The sequence below is a fragment of the Enhydra lutris genome, unplaced genomic scaffold, assembly GCF_002288905.1.
Source record: "Enhydra lutris kenyoni isolate GAN:26980312 unplaced genomic scaffold, ASM228890v2 scaffoldscaffold46, whole genome shotgun sequence".
In the NCBI taxonomy this organism is placed as follows: Eukaryota; Metazoa; Chordata; class Mammalia; order Carnivora; family Mustelidae; genus Enhydra; species Enhydra lutris.
Genome location: NW_019154130.1, coordinates 540852 through 560042, shown reverse-complemented (window position 1 = coordinate 560042; position 19191 = coordinate 540852). Strand labels below are relative to the sequence as shown.

Below are 19191 nucleotides of genomic sequence, written 5' to 3'. Positions count from 1 at the left end.
CTTTGTCACTGAGAACAGACAGAGGAATTCACAGTGTCTCTGAACTTTCTTCTAGTTCGATTACAATCCACAATTTGCAGATTGGTCAAAAGAAACGAGAGGTGCACCATTAATTAGTGTTAAGCCGCTAGATAACTGGCTGTTGATCTATACTCGAAGAAATTATGAAGCAGCCAATTCACTGATACAAAATCTATTTAAAGTTACACCAGCCATGGGCATACAAATGAAAAAAGCAATAATGTAAGTTTATCAAGTCATTTCTACTCTGAACGTTGATTAATAGTCATTTGGAGGGTGTGGGAACACAAAAGTGATAAAAATGTTAAACACGGTAACTACGTTATATTAGTTTAAAGGTCTGATACAGCGCGTGTCATGGGGATGCAGAAATGTGTTTTAGTCACTGGAGAATGGGGGAGAGCCGGTGGCACTGTTTCTCAGATACTTGCTGCCATCTCCGTTGGAAACAACCTTCTGCCTACATGGCTGCCTTGTTTTTATTTTACGTTTATACAGGAGTGTTTCATGTGTGATAGTCTATAGGGCATTTGTTTTATGTACGGTACATCTTTCATTACTTTTTCTGAACGTAGGATAATGAATTTCCATTCTAGGATTGAAGTGGATGATCGAACCGAAGCCTATTTGAGAGTCTTACAGCAGAAGGTGACCTCAGATACCCAGATGGCAAGTAGCTAACTGATACATAGGCACTTGTCCTCAGATGATTTTTTTAAAAACTGTATCTGTAAATCTTAGAATTTGAGTTTGGAGTGTTTTAATTCGGTTTACAAACTGGCCACGGAATATGTATTTTACCTTCATAAGGCAGCTGCGTGAACTCTGGCTGGAGCCGTGTGTCTGGGAGCTTGTTCTTTGCCCTGCAGCTGGTGAGGAAGGGCTGGGGTGACAAAGCCATCGGAAATTTATTTGGATTCAAAGGCTTCAATTCCAGGAAATTTCGTGGAGAATAGGCACAAAAGTAAAAGTTAGTACTTAGTTGTTCGGCATGCAGCTAAGTGTGGCAGAGACAGATGTAGTGGTAAACAGCATGTGTATGTGGCTTTAAACCGAAGAAGCAAATTGGCTTCAGCTAATCCGTTCCCTTTCTGGCCCTTCATCTCTTACTTAAATGCTACAGGTAGAGAGTGATTCCATTGTCTGCAGTGGTAAAGATGCCTAGGACGGCAAAGTGATTTTGTTGGGGGCCAGGGAAAGGACGGGAGAGTCTGGGAGTATAAACTGGAGAACACAGCAGTGAGTCAGAGAGCTGGATTCAGCTGTAAACACAGACTCGGACTGGGCAGGAACTGGTGGTTTTATTTGCACTGAGATCTGACCGACACATGCCCTGCGAGCTGGAGGTGTGTGGCGAGACCCTTCGATACACGTGTGAGTTGCAGAGTGACTATCACAGCAGGCTAGTTCCCTCGCTGCCTCACATGATCACAAGTTGATTTTTTTGTACCAAGAACATTTCAGTTCTAGTCTTCAGCATCTCTCACGCCCACACCTCAGCATTGTTGACTGCGCTTGCCACGCTGTACAGTAGACCCCCAGAACTTCCTCAGTTCACAACTGGAAGTTTGTGTCTTTGACTAACATCTTCCCCTTTCCGGTAGCATGTGTTCGGATTAGGCGCTCTGTGTGGTCCCCAGAATTGTCCACGGACTTCCTAGGAAATTTCATAGTGTGATCATTGTGTGGTTCTCAGGCCAGAGCTTTAAGTTTAAAAGCCAAGTGGTGCCTGGGTGGCTCATTGGTGAAGCATCTGCCTTTGGCTCAGGTCATGATCCTGGGATCGAGCCCTGCATCAGGCTCTGTGCTCAGCAGGAAGCCTGTGTCTCCCTGTCCCACTTTCCCTGCTTGTGTTCCCTCTCTTGCTGTCTTTGTCAAATAAATAAATCTTTAAAAAAAAAAAAAAAGTTTAAAAGCCATGATTCTAGGTAGATCGTCAATAAATGAAAACTGTGAGCGTGGTTTTGTTCTGTTTCCCATCTGTGAGTTATCCCCGGCTGGTGCTGGAACGTATTTAAGTTCTCGTGGTGTTCACTTGTGAATCAGTGGCTTCACATGGCCTCCTTCCTTGTGTCGTCGTCTATCCCGAGCGGGTGGGGTGAGCAGCACGCGGCAGTGAACGTGCGGTGTGTTAGCTCCGCGTGCAGACGCTGGCGTTTACGCCCGGGGGCAGGTGTGGTTCCCGTTCTCTTCCTTGAACTTCAGCCGCTTCCCGATTCTCCATAACGAGAACATTCTTTTGGTTTCAGGTTGTTTGTCTGTTGTCGAGTAATCGGAAAGACAAATATGATGCTATTAAAAAATACTTGTGCACAGATTGCCCTACCCCGAGTCAGTGTGTGGTGGCCCGGACTCTCGGCAAGCAGCAGACGGTCATGGCCATTGCCACCAAGATCGCCCTGCAGATGAACTGCAAGATGGGTGGAGAGCTCTGGAGGGTTGACATGCCTGTAAGTTTGAGTTACCTGGTACCTGAGATTTCATTATTTGAGAAAAAATGGATTTACTTTCTAAAAACTGCTGGTACTCTGTTGTATCTAAAACTACAGTATTTTTCTTAAAGTTAAAGCTGGCGATGATAGTCGGCATTGACTGTTACCATGACACCACAGCTGGACGGAGGTCCATTGCAGGATTTGTCGCAAGTATCAACGAGGGGATGACCCGGTGAGCGCAGGGCTGGGCGGTGGAGCGCGGGCAGTGGGTGTGGGCAGGAGTGGGTGGGAGTGCAGGGCCCGTGTTCTGGGGGTCTGTGAGGCGTGAGGTGCGGGCTGAATTCCTTCTTTCTTTACAAAGTTAAAGTCAGGGAAGTAAGGGAAGTTAGCTACCCTGCTGTTTTTGACATTGTTCACTGACCCTTAATCTACAGTAATCTACAGTAATCAGATTACGTTTCAGGCTATTTTCTGATTATTTCTGTTTGGGGGAGGGTGTGTCATTAACTGCGACCACCTCGGAAATGTCTTTAATAATTTTTTTTTGACTGCTGACATGTCCTTTAAAGTTTTTGTGTTGATTTTCCTTTGGAAAATCCACTTCAGTTTATCCAGTCACTTGTGTTTCAACGTGGTGAATTACTTTTCAGTGCTTTTCTTAGAACTAAGACTACGAACTATCTCTGGGTATTGCAGTTTAAATTTTATCTTGTCTTCAGCAAGGGAGTTGTAGTATCGATTTATAGTAAAAGAAAGCTTGGTTTGTGGTGGTATGAGTATCTGGTCCTGTCTAGATTTTACACAGTATCGGAGGTGGTAGCGGGTATCTTAGGGTTAAACGTTACGAGCTGCCGAGGGAAGCAAATGCGCGCGGCGCTTCCGAAGGAGCAGCTCGTAGACCGCGCCGGTCCCGCCCTTGTCCTGGTCTCTCTGAACAGCTGGTTCTCGCGCTGTGTGTTTCAAGATCGAGGACAAGAACTTGTAGATGGGCTCAAAGTCTGCTTACAAGGTTAGTGTCCTGTCGTGTTGCTGTCCTGGTCTTTGTGTTACTGAAATTCTGGGCAGAATTACAGCGTTCGTATTCTGTTAATTGCTTTAACCCTTTGCTGGCGGCTTTCAGCGGCCCTGCGGGCTTGGAACAGCTGCAACGAATACATGCCCAGTCGGATCGTTGTGTACCGGGACGGCGTGGGCGACGGGCAGCTGAAGACGCTGGTCAGCTATGAAGTGCCCCAGTTTCTGGATTGCCTCAAATCTGTTGGCAGAGGTTACAAGTAAGCACGCAAACTGTAAAGCATTTCCTCTTTGTACCTTTTATCTTTGAAATTAGTGTTCCCAGATGCAAAGGTAAGTGCGAACCTAACCTCAAGGGTGCGGTGGGGTTTGAGGGTGTGGAAGGGGGAGGGCTGGGCATGCAGAGTGGGCATGTAGAGGGCCCCTCCCTAAGGGCCTCCCCTAGAGGGGAGGAAAGACCAGTGACACTGCTGCCAGTTCTCCGCCTGCCCCTTTCTCTCCTAAAGCCTTGACGTGCGGGGACCGAAGAATTCCTACATCTGTAGGCATCCACAGAATTGTTTAATGGAATAAAATCTGAACAGTCTTAATTTACTCTTTCTCAGTTTCTTTATACAGTGAATACCTGTTTGATTTCTTTGTGAACTTGACTGGTACTTGATCTCGGTAAGATGGTTGACGTGTGTGTAGTGTCCCAGGAGATGTTACTTTTCTCCTTTTGGATGGTGTGCACACGTGAGGGCAGTGTGCTCGCCCTGAAACCCATGCTGGGGTCCGCTCCCCTCCACTCCTCCATGCCTCCTCGTCCTGCCATCGGGCAGCGGCACTGCATACCCACTCCGGACTGCTGTTTCAGGGAGTTGTCTTGTGCTCTCTCGGACTGTGAGCAAGCGGAGCTCGGGGACTGTTGTATTCAGAGTTTATTAGTGTAACATAAAGATGCGTAAATCCGATTTTAAGGGTACTCCGGAAACCTGAGCGTCGTGTTTGGGCTTGCACACGCATACTGCAACACTGGTTATTTTTGTCAGACCTCTTTAGCCAGCATTTGGTATTGTTGGAGAAATGAGGGATTTTGAAATCCACTGACTGACCGTATATCCGGGCTGAGTGTGATTTATAGGGTCTGTGGGGCAGCCCTAAGGGCTCGCTGCTTATTTCCGGCTGGGTTGGAGGACACTTCCAAGTCTTCTGTGGCCGGATTCTAAATGCGGATTCTGCACTTCTTAAAAAATTGATGTATCGATGTTTATTTAAATTTATTTATTTAAATTCATTTAATATACAGTGTATTTACGAGTTTTAGAGGTAAAATTTAGTGATTCATCAGTTGAATACGACACCCAGTGCTCATTACATCACATGTCCTCCTTCATAATGGCCACCCCCCCAGTTACCCTAGCCCCCCTCTCCTCTAGAAACCCTGTCTCCTAAAGTTAAGAGTCTCTTGTGGTTTGCTTCCTTTTTTATTTTCATCTTATTTTTCCCTCCCTTGCTCCATGCTCCTGTTTTGCTTCTCAAATTCCACATATGAGTGAAATCATATAATTGTTTTCCTCTTATTGACTTATTTTGCTTAGCATAATACCTTCTAGTTCTATTCACACTATTACAAATGGCAAGATTTCTTTTTTTTTAAGATTTTTTTTTATTAAATTTTATTTTTTATAAACATATATTTTTATCCCCAGGGGTACAGGTCTGTGAATCGCCAGGTTTACACACTTCACAGCATTCACTATAGCACATACCCTCCCCAATGTCCATAACCCCACCCCCCTTCCCAACCCCCCTCCCCTTTTTTAAGAATTTATTTGTCAGAGAGAGAGCACTGGCAGGCAGAGAGAGAAGCAGGCTTCCCGCAGAGCAGGGAGCCTGATGCGGGGCTCGATCTCAGGACCCTAAGATCATGACCCGAGACAAAGGCAGATTCTTCACCGACTGAGCCACTCAGGTGTCCCAAGATTTCATTATTTGATGGCTGAGTAATATTCCATTGTACATATACACTACATCTTCTTTATCCATTCATCTGCTGATGGATATCGGGGCTCTTTCCACAGTTTGGCTGTTGTGGCCATTGCTGCTATAAACATTGGGGTACAGGTGCTCCTTCGGATCCCTGCGTTTGTATCTTTGGGATAAGTACCCAGTAATGCAGTTGCTGAGTCATAGGGTAGCTCTACTTTCAACTTTCTGAGGAACCTCCACACTGGTTTCCAGAGTGGCTGCACCAGCTTGTGTGTAGGAGGGTCCCCTTTCTCCCTGTCCTCATCAACACCTTTCGTTTCCTGACTTGTTAATATTAGCCATTTTGACTGGAGTGAGGTGGGATCTCACTGTGGTTTTGATTTGTATTTCCCTGATGCCAAGAGATGTGGAGCACTTTTTCACGTGTCTGTTGGCCATTTGCATGTCCTCTTTGGAGAAATGTCTTCATGTTTTCTGCCCATTCCTTGACTGGATTATTTGTTCTTTGGGTGTTGAGTTTGATAAGTTCTTTATAGATTTTGGATACTGGCCCTTTATCTGATACGTCATTTGCAAATATCTTCTCCCATTCTGTCGGTTGTCTTTTGATTTTGTCGACTTTTTCCTTTGCTGTGCAAAAGCTTTTAATCTTGATGAAGTCCCAGTAGTTCATTTTTGCCCTGGCTGCCCTTGCCTTTGGCGACGTTTCTAGGAAGAAGTTGCTGCGGCTGAGGTCGAAGAGGTTGCTGCCTGTGTTCTCTAGGAATTTGATGGATTCCATTTAGGTCTTCCATCCATTTTGGGTCTGCTTTTGTGTGTGGTGGAAGTCAGTGGTCCGGTTTCATTCTTCTGCATGTGGCTGTCCAATTTCCCCAGCAACATTTATTGAAGAGACTGTCCCTTTTCCATTGGACGTTCTTTCCTGCTTAATCGGAGATTAGTTGACCATAGAGCTGAGGGTCGATATCTGGGCTCTCTGTTCTGTTCCGTGGATCTATGTGTCTGTTTTTGGGCCAGGACCATGCTGTCTTGATGGTGACAGCTTTGTAGTAAAGCTAGACATCTGGAATTGTGATGCCACTAGGTTTGGTTTTCTTTTTCGACATTCCTTTGGCCATTTGGGGGTCTTTTCTGATTTCATACAAATTTTAGGACTATTTGATTCAGCTCTGTGAAAAATATTGATGGCGTTTTGATAGGTATCGCATTCACTGTGTAGATTGCTCTGGATAGTATGGACATTTTAACAATATTTTTCTTCCACTCCATGAACATGGAACATTTTTCCATTTCTTTGTGTCTTCCTCAATTTATTTCATGAGTGGTTTATAGTTTTTTGAGGACAGATCCTTTCCCTGTTTGGTTTACTCCTAGCATCTTATGGTTTCTGGTGCAATTGTAAACAGGTTCAATTCCTTAATTTCTCTTTCTTCTGTCTCGTTAGTGGATAGAAATGCAACTGATTTATGTGCATTGATTTTATATCTTGACACTTCACTGAATTCCTGTACAAATTCTAGCAGTTTTGGGGTGGAGTGTTTTGGATTTTCCACATAAATTTTCATATCATCTGCAAAGAGTGAGAGTTTGACATCTTCTTTGCTGATTCAGATGCCTTTTATTTCTTTTTGTTGTCTGATTGCTGAGGCTAGGACTTCTACTACTATGTTGCACAGAGCTGGTGATAGTGGGCAGCCCTGTTGTGTTCCCAGTATTAGGGGAAAAGCTCTGTTCTTCCCCGTTGAGAATGATAATTCGCTGTGGGGTTTTCACAGATGGTTTTGATGATATTGAGGTATGTACCCTCTATCCCTACATTGTGAAGAGTTGATGAAGAAAGGATGCTGTACTTTGTCAAATGCTTTTTCAGCTTCTCTTGAGAGTATCATATGGTTCTTGTTCTTTTCTTCATGTATTGTATCACATTGATCTGTGGATGTCAAACCAACCTTGCAGCCTAGAGATAAATCCCACTTGGTCGTGGTGAATAATCCTTTTAATGTACTTTTTTATTTTTTATTAACATATAATGTATTATTAGACCCAGGGGTACAGGTCTGTGAATCACCAGGTTTACACACTTCATGGCACTCACCGTAGCACATATCCTCCCCAATGTCCATAACCTCACCACCCTCTCCCTACCTTCCTCCCCCCAGCAACCTCCGTTTGTTTTGTGAGATTAAGAGTCTCTTTTGGTTTGTCTCCCTCCACATCTCCCCATCTCCATCTTGTTTCATTTTTTCCTTCCCTAACACCAAGCCCCCCACGTTGCCTCTCAAATTCCTCATATCGGGGAGATCATATGATAATTGTCTTTCTCTGATTGACTTACTTCGCTCAGCATAATACCCTCTAGTTCCATCCACATCGTCGCAAATGGCAAGATTTCATTTATTTTGATGGCTGCATAGTATTCCATGGTATATATACACCACATCTTCTTTATCCATTCATCTGTTGATGGACATCTAGGTTCTTTCCCCAGTTTGGCGACCATGGCCATTGCTGCTATAAACCTTCGGGTGCACGTGCCCCTTTGGATCCCTAAATTTGTATCTTTAGGGTAAATACCCAGTAGTGCAATTGCTGGGTCATAGGGTAAACTCTATTTTCAACTTTTTGAGGAACCTCCGTGCTGTTTTCCAGGAAGAAGTTGTTGTGGCTGAGGTCAAAGTGTTGCTGCCTGTGTTCTCCTCAAGGATTTGGATGGATTCCTGTTTCACATTGAGGTCTTTCATCCATTTGGAGTCTATTTTTATGTGTGATGTAAGCAAATGGTCCAGTTTCATTTTTCTGCACATGGCTGTCCAATTTTCCCAACACCATTTGTTGAAGAGACTGTCTTTTTTCCATTGGACATTCTTTCCTGCTTTGTCAAAGATTAGTTGACTGTAGAGTTGAGGGTCTATTTCTGGGCTCTCTGTTCTGTTCCATGGATCTATATGTCTGTTGTGCCAGTACCGTACTGTCTAGATGATGACAGCTTTGTAATAGAGCTTGCAGTCTGGACTTGTGATGCCACCAACTTTGGCTTGCTTTTTCAACATTCCTCTGGCTATTTGCAGTCTTTTCTGGTTCCCTATAAATTTTAGGATTATTTGTTCCATTTCTTTGAAAAAAATTGATGGTATTTTGATAGGGATTGCATTAAACATCTTGATTGCTTTAGGTAGCATAGACATTTTCACAGTATTTGTTATTCCAATCCATGAGCATGGAACAATTTTCCATTTCTTTGTGTCTTCCTCAGTTTCCTTCATGAGTACTTTATAGTTTTCTGAGTATAGATTCTTTGCCTCTTTGGTTAGGTTTATTCCTATTTATCTTATGGTTTGGGGTGCAGTTGTAAATGGGATTGACTCCTTAATTTCTCTTTCTTCTGTCTTGCTGTTGGTATATAGAAATGCAGCTGATTTCTTTGCAGATTTTATATCCTGACATTTTACTGAACTCCTGTACAAGTTCTAGCAGATTTGGAGTGGAGTTTTTTGGGTTTTCCACATAAAATATCGTATCAAATGCAAAGAGTGATAGTTTGACTTCTTTGCCAGTTTAGATGCCTTTTATTTCTTTTTGTTGTCTGATTGCTGAGGCTGGGACTTCTAGTACTATGTTGAGTAGCAGTGGTGATAGTGGACACCCCTGCTGTGTTCCTGACCTTAGGGGAAAAGCTCTCAGTTTTTCTCCATTGAGGAGGATATTTGCTGTGGGGTTTTCATAGATGGCTTTGATGGTATTGAGGTATGTACCCTCTATTCCCTACACTTTGAAGAGTTTTGATGAAGAAAGGATGCTGTACTTCGTCAAATGCTTTTTCAGCTTCTAATGAGAGTATCATATGGTTCTTGTTCTTTCTTTTATTAATGTATTGTATCACACTGATTGATTTACAAATGTTGAACCAACCTTGCAGCCCTGGAATAAATCCCACTTGGTCGTGTGAATCATCCTTTTAATGTACTGTTGGATCCTATTGGCTAGTATTTTGATGAGAATTTTCACATCTGTGTTCATCAAGGATATTGGTTTGTAATTCTCTTTTTTGATGGGTCTTTGTCTGGTTTTGGGATCAAGGTCATGCTGGCCTCAAAATGAGTTTGGAAGTTTTCCTTCCATTTCTATTTTTTGGAACAGTTTCAGGAGAATAAGAATTTTTTCTTTAAATGTTTGGTAGAATTCCCCTGGGAAGCCATCTGGCCCTGGGCTCTTGTTTGTTGGGAGATTTTAGATGATTGCTTCAATCTCCTTACTGGTTATGGGTCTGTTCAGGTTTTCTATTTCTTCCTGGTTCAGTTGTGGTAGTTTATACATCTCTAGGAATGCATCCATTTTTTCCAGGTTGTCAAATTTGCTGGCTTATAGTTGCTCATAATATGTTCTTATAATTGTTTGTATTTCTTTGGTGTTGGCTGTGATCTCTCCTCTTTCATTCATGATTTCAGTTACTTGGGTCCTTTCTCTTTTCTAATTGATTAAGTCTGGCCAGGGGTTATCAGTCTTATTAACTCTTTAAAAGAACCAGCTCCTAGTTTCATTCATCTGTTCTCCTGTTCTTTTGTTTTCTATTTCATTGATTTCTGCTCTGATCTTTATTATCTCTCTTCTCCTGCTGGGTTTAGGCTTTCTTTGCTGTTCTTTCTCCAGCTCCTTTAGGTGTAGGATTAGGTTGTGTCCTTTAGACCTTTCTTGTTTCTTGAGAAAGGCTTGCATTGCTATGTACTTTCCTCTCAGGACTGCCTTTGCTGTGTCCCACAGATTTTGAGCAGTTGTATTTTCATTATCATTTGTTTCCATGGATTTTTTCAATCCTTTAATTTCCTGGTTGACCCATTCATTCTTTAGAAGGATGCTGTTTAGTCTCCATGTATTTGGGTTCTTTCCAAATTTCCTCTTGTGATTGAGTTCTAGCTTCAGAGCATTGTGGTCTGAAAATATGCAAGGAATGATCCCAATCTTTTGATACCAGTTGAGACCTGATTTATGACCCAGGATGTGATCTATTCTGGAGAATGTTCCATGTGCACTAGAGAAGAATGTGTATTCTGTTGCTTTGGGATGGAATGTTCTGAATATATCTGTGATGTCCATCTGGTCCAATGTGTCATTTAAGGCCTTTATTTCCTTGTTGATCTTTTTCTTGGATGATCTGTCCATTTCAGTGAGGGGGTTAAGTCCCCTACTATTATTGTATTATTGTTGACATGTTTCTTTGACTTTGTTATTGATTGATTTATATAGTTGGCTGCTCCCATATTAGGGACATAGATATTTACAGTTGTTAGATGATCTTGTTGGACAGACCCTTTGAGTATGATACAGTGTCCTACCTCATCCCTTATTATAGCCTTTGGCTTAACATCTAAGTTATCCAATATAAGGATGGCCACCCCAGGTTTCTTTTGAGGTCCGTTAGCATGGTAAATTGTTTTCCACCCCCTCACTTTAAATCTGGAGGCGTCTTTGGGTCTAAAATGAGTTTCTTATAGATAGCATATTGATGGGCTTTGTTTTTTATCCATTCTGATACCCTGACTTTTAGATATTTGATATAAGAACAAACTGAAACGTCAGAGGATACTGATGACCTTTCTGTCCTGACATTTGCTCAGTTGTTTCTTAGGACGTCAGAGGACTCAGGTCCACTTTGGCCTCAGGCTCCTGATCCTGGGCTTTGCTACATCCGAAGCCACAGGAACCGGGCAGCACTAGCCCTCCTAGGGCAGATGGTGATACTTCTACAAGTGCTTTCTGCTTACATAAACTCACCCCGTCCCTTTGGGATTTGCTTATTGGACTATTGTGAAGGAGCCCAGTGAGCTTGCTTGTCAAACAGGAGCTCCCACTTCAGGGTCTTTTCGACCATTTGTCCAGACAGCACACCGTAAACAACCTTCCCAAGCCAGACCTTCCAGATCCCACTGTACGTAAAGCTCTCTGTGTCCCACAGTTTGCAATCAGGAGTATTTCTGCTAAGAACTAACGTTCTGGTTGGGAAAAGGGTACAGGAAAAATGGAGGCATGGGTAATGGTCTTCTCTTTCAAATGTCTAATGCACACCAGCTCGGTTCCCTAGTGCCTTCTGTGCGCCCGTCCCTGTACTCCAGCGTGGCTGTGACTTCAAGCACCGGCTGTGAATGGACTGTTCAGAGCTAGTAGAAAAGGTGTGAACCACACTCCAACCCACAGGCGCTGCCACTTGAAGGGCTGGTCTCCCAAGGGCCAGGAGGCGTGTTAGGCCAGCAGATGGCTTTAGGTGCAGTGCTGACGCTCGGGGGAAGGGATCTGGGCATAGGAAGACCAGCTGGAGATTGGCGTCGGGTGGCGGGGTGCAGCGGGGATGCAGAGGGTGCGTCCTCTGCCACTATGTGGTGAGCCGAGAGGTGATTAGGCCCCAGGAGGGAGACAGAGGGAGCCCCGATACCTCACGGAACGGTAATGCTGGGTTAGACTTTGACATTGCTCAAACGAGCTTCCCTCCCAACAGCTCTAGTCTCCAGATGCTCTCTCTCACATAGCAGAAAATGCCCACTGAAGAGTGTTCCAGGTTGTGTGCTGGGAAGCATGCTGAATGTACCGCTTCCGTGTGCCAGGCCAGCTGTGCACACGACCCTGCCTCACGTGCTGTCCTGTGTCCCCCCCCCCCACCCCCCGCCACCTGACTCCTGGTCCTTGTCTAGGGCGGTTCACAGCTTGGACTGATACTCTGCCTTGAGAGGGAGAGAGGCTTCCATTTAAATGGTGGTTGGGAATGGGGATGTCTGGATGGTCGCTGCCTGGAAGCAGGACAGACACAGTCATTACATTCACCATCATCATCTTTCAGCCCAAGACTAACGGTCATTGTGGTAAAGAAACGAGTGAATGCCAGATTTTTCGCTCAGTCTGGAGGAAGACTTCAGAACCCACTTCCCGGGACGGTTATTGACGTAGAAGTTACCAGACCAGAATGGTAAGTTCTGTGCGGTGACACAATTGTTTTCTTCTTTATCAACTTCACATTTACTTTTTCTTCTATTGCTGATAAATACTAAAGTTTTCAATTAGTTTGATCTCATAATATTACTAAAGCCTGTGATTCGTTCGTCTCTGAAATGGTAAACAGGTTTCCGTCCAGTTGTCCTTTGGGGGAAGAGGGTTGTCGTCTGCGGCAGTAATCCTACATACAGAGGGTGAGCTCTGCTGCCGTGGATTGTTTTGTATTTTATTCACTTGCGAACTTGTCCTCAGATTCCTGTCCCCTAGTAGAAAGTTTTTGATCTGTAACGGCTTGCTGTCGTCCAGAGGTGAAGCAGTTGCAGCTGAAACGCGACTGCAGATCAGAAAAGTGGCTTCTGAGTAAATGAAACTTTCTGTGTAACTTGGAGCTGCACTTTGTCATAGGAAAGCCAGCTGGCTCGGACTTCCACGGCCACAAGGGGGCCACGGGGCAGTGCTGTGGGCACCCGAGGGTGCAGCGGTCGGGCTAAGGCTTGCTGGAGCCTCGGAAACGCTTCTAGGAGGCGAGGCCTACGGTGCAGTCAGTCGCGCCGGGTGGCGGCTCCGGCCAGTCCGGGCGCGCGCCGGGAGCGCCGTTCCCCGTTCCCAGTGTGGTGGGGTCGGGGAAGGAGCTTTCCTCAGGCTGAAGTGCCGGCCCCGGGGCGAAGCTGCCAACGGGGACGTCCTTCCTGTACGGACGTCGGGTAAAGGAGGCTTCGCTACACCAACTTCACGTAGAGCAACAATAATACAGATTTTCAGTTACCTTTAATCAGTCGTGTTCGCGACAGGGAGTGGACATTGCCGTGTTGAGACGTTACTTGGGCTCGTCTCAGGCACGTGTCCGTCATGGCGGTGCTGCGGGAGGATTCTGCCTGCGGGGAAATCGGCTGCGGGAGACGTGGCTGAGACAGTAACGCAGCGAGCTCCTTCCCTGCAGGACCTTCTGACCGGTCCGAGTGGCCCCCCACCCCCGTGCCCCCTGCTGACACTCGCCCTGCTCTGCTGCCCGCGGCTCCGGGCCAGCCCTGACGCGGAGACCGCTGGTGGAGACGGACGGGGTACGATCCAAGGTGGATTTTGAAGTATGAGAACATCTCATGGCTTCTTACGGGACGCTGGGTAGAACCGGGCAGCCGAGGCTCTGCACACGCCTGGAGAAGCCCCGTGGTGGGCGCCGCCTGTCCCAGCCGCGGCCGGCACTCTGGGCGCTCAGGCACCCAAGTCGGGACCAAGGCTCTGACTCGAGCGCGGCTGGGATTTGTCTGCGGCCGAGAGCACGTGGCCGCGCGTGTCGGCTCGCGGCGCTCTGACGTGTGTCGCTTCAGCGGACCCAGCAAGCTGCACAGGTAACTCCCTTGTGGCTTCACGAGGGCGGACGACCGGATCTCTGGCCCGTGCTCCTGCTACCCGGAAAGTGGGGGGACGGGCGTCCTGTGCTCTGCGCACGCCCTGCGGTCGGCCGCGGCGTCCGGGCCCTGCGCGGCTGCTGCCGCCAGCCCTGCGGCTTCTCGGGTCCTCCAAGAGTCCGCTTTGCGTCCTTAACGATTAAAATGTTTTTGTTGCGTAACCACGGAACAGCGAGAGGGGAAAGGTCCCGGGGTAAAAGCGTATTTTGGGAACAGCAGTGCCTGAATCGAGAGCTGCTCTCCTTGCCCCGCTGCCGCCGCGCTCCCCGATGCTGCTGTGGCTGGCGGCCCGCGCACGTGGTGAACTCTAAGTCAGAACTTGAAATCTAAGTCATCGTGGTTTCTGAAGCCCTGTCACAGGTAAGTGTTCCAGAACGGTCCGTGAGAGCAAGTGTTATGGACCTGAAGGAAGCACGTTTCATCCCGACGAGGTCCGCATCCCTTAGAATACGGGATCTTTTTAAAAAAAAAAAAAAGGATCTTTTCTCTGGAGGAAACGGGACCCACGTGAACTTCAGCTTTCAGACCCATAAGCCTCCCTTCCATGCGGCTTTTCTCTGTAATTCCAGGTATGATTTTTTTATCGTGAGCCAGGCGGTGAGAAGCGGCAGTGTCTCGCCCACGCACTATAATGTCATCTACGACAGCAGCGGCCTGAAGCCAGACCACATACAGCGGCTCACGTACAAGCTGTGTCACGTCTACTACAACTGGCCAGTGAGTGGGTCTCCCTGGGGACGTGCTGGCTCATCTGCGAGCTCCGATTTTCCAGACAGGAGTCGCTGTGCTTTCAGAGGCTTTTCTAGTTAGTGCGGGGCCGAGTGCTGCAGGGAGCAGGTCCAGAGTAACAGCCCCGTGTTTCTTCCACTCCAGGGTGTCATCCGCGTCCCCGCTCCTTGCCAGTACGCCCACAAGCTGGCTTTCCTGGTGGGCCAGAGCATTCACAGGGAGCCCAACCTGTCCCTGTCCAACCGCCTCTACTACCTCTGACCCTCGGAGACCACGCAGTGCAGCCGCGCCTTCGGTTTGACCTTGTAGCTTCGGGCGGGGGGGGGGGTGGTTAAGCTGTTATCTTTATAGATGAATATTGGGAAGGGAATTAGGAGATTTGGTGTCTCGTTTGTAGCATTGCTGCTGCGACTGGCTTATAGGTAAAAATTAAAATTTTATATTTTATCGTTTGCTTCTCAAATACATCGTGAGAATTTTTTGTTTTGAAAAAAATGTGGATTAGGTACTTTGCATTATAAATAGAACTTCTTAAACTATTTGAAAAGTGAGAATTTACTTGAAAGTACTTTCAGTAGTGAGCACGTCCTGCTTTGTAAACGTACATTAATTCATCATCTTCTTGAAATATTTTTAATTTAAAGGAGAGAGGCGTAAGGTGGGGAGCGCAGTGCAGCTGTGAGGTAGGCTTTTACTTGCGTGTCTGATCTATTTTAAAGATAAAAAGCTGCTATTGAATAACCTGTGCAAGGCGCGGGGATGGCAGGAGACTGTGGGGAAGTAGGCTAATTTTTTATTTCTGGGGGGCTAGATGGCATGGGGGTTGAAAAGTTTTAAATTTCTGTCCAAGGAAACATTTTAAGACTTTGTCACAAAAGAGGCCAGTAACTTCTGTTCACATCACTGTTCTGTTTGCAATGGGGACATCCTTCTACTTGTTACAGAATAAAATTGGATTCTCACCTTATTCACTAACTGTGGTTTTTACTGAAAACACATTTTCTTTGCATGTAATGTATTCTTCTCAGTGCTGGAGCGCGCACTCTGTCCGAAGGCTGCAGCCCCACTTAGAAGTGCTCAGTCACTGTCCCCTTTTGCACTTCAGGGTCCGGAGCCGCAGGGCTCGCGGGAAGGGACGGAGAGCCGCGGGTCATCAGGAGAGGCGGGGCGGGCGATGGCGGGAGGTTGACAATTGTAATTATTCACGTGGACGTGCTTGTGGGAATTTTCAGGAAATTTGGCAAAGAGCTGGCTTGCCGTCCGTGAGACTGTACTTGGAGAATCCCTTTAGCACCGCCGGCCGCGGTAGGGCCTGCGCGCCCCGGCGCTCCTGCCTCAGCCCCTCCCTCCGCACCGCTGCACACGGTCCCAATAGAGACTTTCTGGGCTGAGCGTCACCACGGGGATGAAAACCCTTTTATTCTCCTCTTAGCTCTGCGGGCTCCTCACCGTTGCCAACAGTGTCGTCAGCTGTTAGCCCGGTTCCTTGACCTCCTGGTCTGCAAACGAGAAGACACAGGAAACGGGAGGTTTCAGGAGAGTGCCGGAGACCGGATGCCATGACGGAAGTTGCTAGAAGCTGACCCGCTGTGAAGGCGTGCGAGGAGCTCGGGTGTTGACGTGTAGATCGGTAGGGCTAGTGGGGAACTTTAAAGGCCTCAAAGTGCCGTTCTTAGCAGGTTTTAACTGTCTTTAAACCATGAAGGGCAGACGTGACCTAGAGAAGCCGAAGCAGTCACGAGACCGTCACTCAAGTCAAAGACTTGGCTGCGAGGGACAGAAAACCTCCGACTAGCTTCAGCCGACAGCCCTGGGGCGGCTTGCTGCTTGCGCTGGAGGCGGGCTTCCCGGTGTCGCTCTGTCCAGCGCCAGCCGTCGGCGTCCGACGCACAGCGAGCTCCGCACCGGGCCACGTGCGCGGGGCAGGACTTTGTGGGGAGACACTGGCCAGACCGCCCCTCGGACATGCGCCACGGGATTTTCCTGGGACTCTGGGCAAAGGCCCGCTGAGAAGGCGTCCCGAGGAAGGTCTTGACACGGCTTTCCTGCCCCCATCCTCCTCCACCGAACCTCTCCCCGTGCCCTCCCGAGTTCACAGTCGTGTCTCAGCCCCTTCCTGAGTTTCGGAGCCCTTTGAACACACCAGGCTCCCCGGACGATTCCTGCCTGCGGGTAGCGCCGCTGTGTGGGCCACCCCTGCCGTCCCGCTGGGTCCCCTGCACGCTCCGCAGCCCGTCCTCTCCTAAGCATCTCCTACCCCTGGGCTCCGGCCGGCGGTGGCTCCACTCCCGGCCTGCGCTGGCGTTTGCTGCCACACCTGGCGACACCACCGGCGCGGGCCAGCATTTTCCCACCGGTCTGTCCCCTGCGCCCCGCAGCCCCGCTTCCCGGTTGCTGTGGCCGCCATCACAGGCCCCGAGTGCCGCAACGCAGGCTGCGAGTCCCCATTGGTGCCCCGCCTCTCCGCGAGGTTCCTCCTGCATCCCTCCTGCTCCCTTCCAGAACCCCCGCTGCCCCGGGCCCCCATCTGCTCCACCCCTGTACTCGGCTCCCAGCAGAGCAGCAGCCTAGCGGCTGAAGGACAGCGCACCTGTTCCTCTGGATGAGGCTTCTGGAACGTCGCTGCCAAGCCCCCACCGCCCCCGCCCACGTGTGCCCAAGACACCCAGTTATTCAGCGACGCTGCTCGGTGCGATTGCGTCACTCCCAGGCCCGCGACAGCCTTTCCTTGCTCGTTCCCAGCGGCCTACAGACCCGGCCGTGTCCAGCCTGTCCTAAAAAACAAAAGGGCTCTCGGCCCCCTCCTGCCCCCCATGCCGCTCTCTCTCTTTCCCGTTAGGAGACAGATGAGGGACTGAGAAGACCCTTCGGTTCCAACACACAAAGCCGCCCCGAGCCGCTGGCTCAGAGTTCTGCGGGAGACTCGTGGCCGGGGCGGAGCAGGGCCCGATGCGGGTTCGCTGTGACGGTGGGGAGATCCCAGGCCAGGGGGGAGAAGGCGGCGGGGGGCCGGGGATGGGGTGAGTGCTGCCCGCACCCCTGCCCGCTGCTCCGGCACCCTGCTGGCCCACGGGGTCTGCAACGCCCTTCGTCCGTGCGGAGCCTGCGGGCAACCCCCAGCCCCGGGGCAGCACAGCGAACGCCGCCCTGGGGGGCCCGGCAAGACGCCTGGGAGACTGCGCAGAAGTGGGGCGCTCACACCGCACCTGGAGGGAGCGTCCGCGGTTCAAGGCTTCCCTCAGCAGGGGCCGGTTCTGCTATGCAGACCTGGACGGCTGCTCCGGCACCTTCCCGCTGGGAGGGGTGGGGGTCGGAACCGGACAGCACTGGGCTGAGGCCCCATCGTAGAGCTGTGATTTGGGCCTCCTGGGCGTCGTCGTAGCAGCCCCTGCCACACTTCCTGACCCGTCCGTCCACTTAGACCGTGGTCTCGTTTTCAGGAGCTGGTCCGCACGTGGGCTCTCCACGTAGGCCCACGGCGCACAGTGGTCCGTAGAAAGGGGCACCAGGAAGGCAGAAGTGGGGACCCGGCCCAGTTTGACGGGCACGCGGAGACCCATTCAAGGACGGGGGAGCTGGGGTCAGACACCCCGGAAAGGGTGTTAGTGACACCGGTTGTGCCCCACGCCCGCTCTGAAATCCGCCTCACTGCTCGCAAAGGCAAGACAAGGCCGCTGTTAACAAAGCTCGTCCTTACGTAAGCGCAGCAAGACCGTGACTGTCCCTCCGGTTCTTTGGAATCTGTTTGCCGAAACCTCCCAAGCCTTCACCGCCCTAACTGCCTTCGGAGGCTGAGCCCAGCCGGACACTTGCCGTCACACTCCCGCAGGTTCCTTTTCGGAGGTCCCTACACGTCCTGAGGTTCCCGCGCCTGCCAGGCAGTGACCTTCCTTACTCACCTGGTCAGGCCCCCCTGGGAGTTCTGGAAGCCAGGTACCAGGCCGGTTTTTCCAAGGGGCAACACTGGGTCCATAAAGTCGCCCATCATTCTTGAAGTCGTCTGGTCACCTCAGCCTCCGCGTGGCTCTCAAACGTGACCTCCCAAAGCCTCGCCCGTGTAACCCGGGTTTCCAGGACAGACTCTTACCTGGGACGCATTTCCCACCGTGTCCTTGCCGCCACCCCCCCCCCCCGGACACGAGCCTCCCCCTCCCCGCCTCCCGCCCCCTCTGGCCCGACCCCCCCCCCCCCCGGAAAGCCTCTGCCGGGTCAGCCCCCCAAGCCCTCGGCTTCCCTGCTCCACCCAGGCCTGAAACGGTCTCCAGCCCGCAGGTGCCGGTGACGCCGGGGGCGTGTGAGGGGTCGGGAAGGTGCGAGCGCAGGCAGCACCAGCCCTGGCTCGACGTTCCGCGTCCCCCCTGCCCCAGGCCCTTGCTGCCCTTGACCTCCCACGGGTCTGCGGCTGCTGGAGCTGGAGAACAGCCCCCAAGTCCCGCAGCCCGAGTCCGCCCACCCAGCGAGATCCAGATCCTGGCGGCCATCCCGCCCCCGGTGCAGGCGGCAAGGGGGCCGCGCACGGCGTCGTCTGTGGGGAGACACTGCTTCGTCCTGCATCTGCCCCCCCCACCCGCTTTGGAGAGGTTTCCGCGGGCGAGCGCGCGCTCAGCCCCGCGTCTGTCAGAGCCCGTCTGTCT

The 19191-nt window shown here is 49.7% G+C and overlaps 1 protein-coding gene across 1 annotated transcript in view; it reads left to right on the top strand.

The window, feature by feature from the left end:
- LOC111156466 (piwi like RNA-mediated gene silencing 1) overlaps positions 1 to 14957 on the top strand; it is a 30908-nt gene extending 15951 nt beyond the window's left edge. The window contains exons 12-20 of the mRNA XM_022517389.1: positions 56 to 243; positions 618 to 690; positions 2271 to 2471; positions 2585 to 2688; positions 3395 to 3465; positions 3577 to 3730; positions 12268 to 12393; positions 14398 to 14545; positions 14702 to 14957. Coding sequence (XP_022373097.1) covers positions 56 to 243; positions 618 to 690; positions 2271 to 2471; positions 2585 to 2688; positions 3395 to 3465; positions 3577 to 3730; positions 12268 to 12393; positions 14398 to 14545; positions 14702 to 14818 — 1182 coding nt within the window. The 3' untranslated portion in view covers positions 14819 to 14957. The remainder of the gene's footprint in view (positions 1 to 55; positions 244 to 617; positions 691 to 2270; positions 2472 to 2584; positions 2689 to 3394; positions 3466 to 3576; positions 3731 to 12267; positions 12394 to 14397; positions 14546 to 14701) is intronic.
- Positions 14958 to 19191: the final 4234 nt, after the last annotated feature.